Raw genomic sequence first — 5,373 nt, forward strand, 5'->3', positions numbered from 1 at the left:
TGGGGCTTGAACTCTGGGCCTGGGCGCTGTCCCTCAGCTCTTCAGCTCAAGGCGAGCGCTCTACCACTTGAGCTACAGCGCCACTTCCAGTTTTCTGGTGGTTTATTGGAGGTTGGAGTCTCACGGTCTCTCCTGCCCGGGCTGGCTTTGAACCACGATCCTCAGATCTCAGCCTCCTGAGTAGCTAGGATGACAGGCGCGAGCCACCAGCGCCTGGCTCTGAGCCAACTGCTTTTGATCTTTGTTTTCTCATTTGTGTGTGTGTGTGTATGCAAGCACATGCCAGTACTGGGGTCTCAAATTCAGAACCTCCCACAATCTCTGAGCTTTTTCTCTCAAAGTTGGCTTTCTTTTTTTTTTTTTTGGTCGGTCCTGCGGCTTGAACTCTGGGCCTGGGCACCTTCTCTCAGCTCTTCAGCTCAAGGCAAATGCTCTACCACTTGAGCCACAGGGCCACTTCCGGCTTTCTCTGCTTATGTGGTGCTGAGGAATCGAACCCAGGGCCTCATGCATGCAAGGCAAGCACTCTACCCCTGAGCCACCTTCCCAGCCCAAAGTTGGCATTCTTTATTCCTGGAGCCACAGCTCCATTCCTGCCCAGGCTGGCTTCAAACCATAATCCTCAGATCTCAGCCTCCATAGTAGCTAGGATGAAAGGCGTGAGCCATTAGCATCTGGCCTAAGTCAGTCTTATGCATGCTAAGCAAGCCTTCTGGTTTTCTTTTCCTTGCGTACTGGGATTGGAACTTACTCCACAGGCACTTTACCCACTGGGCAACACCCCCTACCCTCCCCTTAGCCCTAAGTAAACACCCTAGGTGGCCTATTTTCTCATAGAACTCTGGAAGCCACCCAGTAGCTTTAGCATTGGTGTTGCAGTTTTCCCAGTGGGCATTCTTCGTGTCACCTCTGTTAGAATGTCAGCTCCCTTGGTCCGAGGGATTTGGGCCTTGGCCAGCCTAGAGTTCATGGCGCCCAGTGGGTTCACAGCGTCTCTGTGGACCATCTCAGGCCCTGGGGATGCTGGGGATGAACTGCCCCCACATGGCCCACCCGGAGATCACCACACATGTTGCATATAAAAACATTTTAAATTAAGAAAGGTAAGGGCATATCAGTGCACATGGATGGGAACAGACATAGACAGAAAGAGGGCCCAGCCCCTAGGTGAGTGAGGCCCAGACAGCTAAGCCTGGGTGTTGGTCCTCCAGGGTGTAGATTCAAGCGCGTAGCTCAGAGATCTGCCTTCCGGAAACTTGCTCTGTTTAGGGAGTTCCTGGGGGGTGAAATGTGGCATGTTAATAAGGACACAGGGCCCCCGCAAAACTCTGTAGTGCTCCTCAGCCCACCTTGTCTTCTAGGATCTTTCCTGTCTATTCTGATTTTGGCTGCGGGATTCACAGATCTGCCACGAGAGGAACCGATCGTGCCCATTTCTCAGATGTGAAGACCGAGGCTCTTGGATTAGACCTCACCACAGCCCAGAGCCTGCCCTGTCCTTGGCAATGCTGGCAACAGGTTCCCCATCCTGTCTCTGTCTGCCTTTGCTCAGTCTCCCTGTGGCCCTAAGGCGGAGGTGCTAGTTGAGCACCTGAGGTTGGCTGGCGTCGGTGCCAGCAGGTGTGGCAGGCGCTGGGTCAGCAGGGGCTGAAGCGCCTCCCTCAGGCGGCAGTAGTGGCGCTCCAGCTCGCGGTGGTACTCCTTTTGGTCCTGCCCGATCAGGGCTTTGTTCTTCCGCAGGGCATCTTCACACCTGAGGAGGGAGGAGGGAGGCTGGAGGCTGGAAAGAATTCTCACTGATGGCAGGCAGAGGGTCGCACTGGGAGTAAGTAGAGCAGCCATAACTGGGGAGTCAGGCTGATAAGGTTTATAATTGGGGGGGGAGAGAGTTGGGGAGGGTACCCAGCCTACTTTTTACAGAAGTCCTTGAAACACAAGCGCAATTTGTTGTGATGCCGGAAGAGCTTGGGGTCCTCTGGGATCTCCGCTAGAAACACCTGGGCCACCTCCAGGGGACCCTGCCAGGGGAGAGGGAGCTGTAGGCGAGGGGTGCGCTTGGTGTCTGGAGACACCGCTCCCCGGCGGCCGTGTGCCCCCTGCCCTGCGCATGCGCGGCAGCCTGCCTGGTTCACCGTGGGCCCCACGGAGCCCTGCAGCACCATCTGAAGCATCTTGGCATCGGGAGGGTCCTGGTCCGTGGCAAAGGCCAGCTCGCGCGTCTTCTTCTGCATGTCCTCGATCGCCACCTCCACGGGCGTCAGCACGGTCTGCAGGGAGGGGGGGGGACACTGCCGGGGTCCAAATCACGCCCCCCAATAAGGTGGGTGATGCCGGACGGGAACACCCTCCTGCCTAGGCTGTCCGCCGCGTCTGATTTCTGGCTTTGGTTTGGGGTGGGTCCTACTTCCCTGCCCAGATTTTTTTTGGGGGGGTGGGGGTGTCTCCATGCCTCTTTGTTTTTGGTCAGTCATGGGGCTTGAACTCAGGGCCTGGGCACTGTCCCTGAGCTCTACCACTTGGAGCTAAAGCACCACTTCCGGTTCTCTGGTGGCTCACTGGAGCTAAGAGTCTCATGGACTTTCCTGCCCATGCTGGCTTTGAACCGCGATCTTCAGATCTCAGTAGCTGGGATGTCAGGCGTGAGCTCCCAGTGCCTGGCTTCCATGTCTCTCTTCCCTGGGCCTTTTCTTTCCTGGGGTGTCCTGATGCCTCTCCTTTCTAGGTCTGGGGGTCTCTGCCAACCCTTCCCAAGCTTGCTGCTCCCCCATCTTTCTTCTCCAGGCCCGGATGTCCCCCCCAGCTTCCCTCCCCAGATCCTGCCAGCCATCCTGGCAGGCCCCACCTCCTCGCGGTGGCACACGCGGATGCGCGTCTTGATGTAGGGGAAGGCATGCTCAGTGCTCAGCAGGGTCTTGCGCTTGTGTTGCTCGGGCAGCTCGCCGTGCGCGCGCCCATCGGGCGTGAAGGGCGTGCAGAACAGGAAGGTGCGCAGCCCATAGTTACGGTCGAAGTATGTCACCCTGTCCTTGAGCTCGTAGGTGTCGAAGTGGGGCTCCACGTACGTGATCTGGATGTAGGCCTGAAGTGTGGGGTTAGGCATGAGCCCCACCATGCCTGGCTCCCATGTTATACACAACCTGATGCCTTAATCTGGGGGGCTTCGGTTCTGGGGGTACCCAGGCCTTCCTATGGGTGTCTGGGAATCCCAAAGAATAGGGCTTTGGGTTCCCCCTGAGGAGATAAGGTTGGAGTTATGCACTTTTTCTTTTCTCCAGCTCTTTCTGCATCAGCCTCCTGAGTGCTGGGATTACAGGTGTGAACAACCACACTCAGAGGGGAAAAAAAAGGGATTCTAAGTTCCTCCAGGAAATAGTGCTTGGAGTGTCCTTGAAGATATGATTTGGGGGGCTGGGAAAGTGGCTTCATGGTAGGGTGCTTGCCTAGAATGCATGAAGCCCTGGGTTCGATTCCTCAGTACCACATACACAGAAAAAACCGGAAGTGGCGCTGTGGATCAAGTGGTAGGGTGCTAACCTTGACCAAAGGAAATTCAGGGACAGCGCCCAGGCCATGAGTTCAAGCCCAGGACTGGCAAAAAAATAATAAAGATATGGGGGTGGTGGTGGTAAGGGGACCCACCTTCTGTGGATCGAGTTTGGCCTTGTCCACAGGGTTGGAGTCTTTGATAATCTCCACCACGTCCTCTCCGAACCTCTCTGTGTAGAACTCCTGGGGGCACAGGGTCAAGTCAGGGTGGAGGGGGTGCACCCGCTGTCCCGGCCCTGGGCCCCCCGCTTCCCCCAGCTCGGGGACATGCCTCCAGGCGGTGTGAGATCTCAGCCAGCTTGGTGATGGACGGCTCCTTGTACACAAACTCCTGCTCATCTAGGTCCCCAAAGCGGGTGCCATAAAATCCCACCCGGAAATACGTCCCGAACACACGCTGGGGGGGCGCTGTGAAAAAGGCGCTCGCTATGTATGGAGGGGGCAGAGGTCTCCCGTCACCCCCAGATCGTGTCCTGGGGGTGGAAGCACTGGACATCAGCAAGGAGCCCCCAAGGATGTCAGGATGTGCACCCGGTCCACCTTCCCAAATACTCATGCTGACACCAATTCTGAATTCTGGGTTAGTTCCTTTGTGGAATTGGGGGGGGGTATCCTTTGGATAATAATACCAAATGAGGCCCAGGGTCCCTGGGACTGTGTATACAGCAGGCGACCCATGTCTGCGTCGCTGGGGAGGCCTGCGGCCCTGCCCTGGATTTACACTCTGACTTCTCTTATGGATCTAGAACATTCCCTTCCCTGTTCCCAGCCCTTTTTGGAAGGAGGAACCCCCATTACCCCAAGAATCACCACCCTCTGCCCACAGGGAAGGAAGAGAGGCGGCTCACTCACCAGGGTGGATCCAGGCGGGGTGAGGCGGACGCGGGGCGGGGGATGGGGGGTGGACAGAGAGACACAGTCATGGGAGAGGTCAGAGCCTCCCCCTCCCCCTCTTCGGGTTATACCACCCTATGAGAAGCTAGAGATTCAGGATGGGGAGAGCTGGGGGCCTGCCAGGGCTCTGGGTTTCTGCCATCTTTGGCCAGAAAATTCTCCCCAAACTAAGGGTTGCCTAAAAATAGAAAGGGAGAGGCGGGACTTTTTCTTTTTTGGGGTGGGGGGGGATTGTGTGTGAACTACAGAGATGGGGAACCTGCGTGGGGGGAAGGAGGGGAAGCTGGGAGCTGGGGAGACAGAGACTAAGACAAAGATGGAGATGGAGCCTGGGATGGGGAAATAGGAGAGAAAGCGAGGGAGGGAGGGAGGGAGGGAGGGCAGCCCCCCTCCTGGGCAGGGCTGAGCTGGCCCTCCAGGACGGGTGTCTCTGGAGACGTCCCAGCTGGGTGACTCACGGCCTCCCTAGAGATGGTGCCGGGGAGGGGGGAATCTGGAGGGGGGATCTGAAGGGGGGGCTCTGCGTCATCCCGCTTAGCCCGAGGCCCCTCTAGCCCGTGGTCATGCTCCTCGGGCGCCCCCTAGTGGCCGCTGACCTCTGCTATCCGAGATCATGGGGGTCCCCAGAGGCAGATGGCCCCGAAGGGGGGCGGGACTCACCTCCCAGCCGGAGCTCTGTGGGGGTAGAGAAGGGTCAAGGTCAGGAGAGCCTAGGGTGAGGGTTGAAGGGGGGGGACACTGGGCCCCCAGGATGGGAATGTGGGCGGGGCCAGACTGCGAAGGGCGGGGCCTATGGCAGGAGTGGGAAGGATTGGGCCTGGGGATGTGCGAGAGGCGGGACTTGTGCCAGATGCCAGAGGGGTCAGGGGAAGGGGCGGGGCTTATAACATGCCTGGGAAGGATTGGGGCTGGGGGTGCGTGCGGGGCGGGGCT

At 58.0% G+C, this 5,373-nt stretch overlaps 1 protein-coding gene across 1 annotated transcript in view; it reads right to left on the reverse strand.

The window, feature by feature from the left end:
* Positions 1-1,072: 1,072 nt before the first annotated feature.
* Dock6 (dedicator of cytokinesis 6) overlaps positions 1,073-5,373 on the reverse strand; it is a 75,262-nt gene continuing 70,961 nt past the window's right edge. Inside the window, exons 38-45 of the mRNA XM_013033951.1 lie at positions 5,101-5,214; positions 3,818-3,943; positions 3,640-3,729; positions 2,843-3,079; positions 2,124-2,267; positions 1,912-2,018; positions 1,592-1,753; positions 1,073-1,276 (exon numbers count right to left, since the gene is read on the reverse strand). Of these exons, the coding sequence (XP_012889405.1) occupies positions 1,234-1,276; positions 1,592-1,753; positions 1,912-2,018; positions 2,124-2,267; positions 2,843-3,079; positions 3,640-3,729; positions 3,818-3,943; positions 5,101-5,214 (1,023 nt within the window). The 3' untranslated portion in view covers positions 1,073-1,233. The remainder of the gene's footprint in view (positions 1,277-1,591; positions 1,754-1,911; positions 2,019-2,123; positions 2,268-2,842; positions 3,080-3,639; positions 3,730-3,817; positions 3,944-5,100; positions 5,215-5,373) is intronic.

Source organism: Dipodomys ordii, unplaced genomic scaffold, assembly GCF_000151885.1.
Source record: "Dipodomys ordii isolate 6190 unplaced genomic scaffold, Dord_2.0 Scaffold180, whole genome shotgun sequence".
In the NCBI taxonomy this organism is placed as follows: Eukaryota; Metazoa; Chordata; class Mammalia; order Rodentia; family Heteromyidae; genus Dipodomys; species Dipodomys ordii.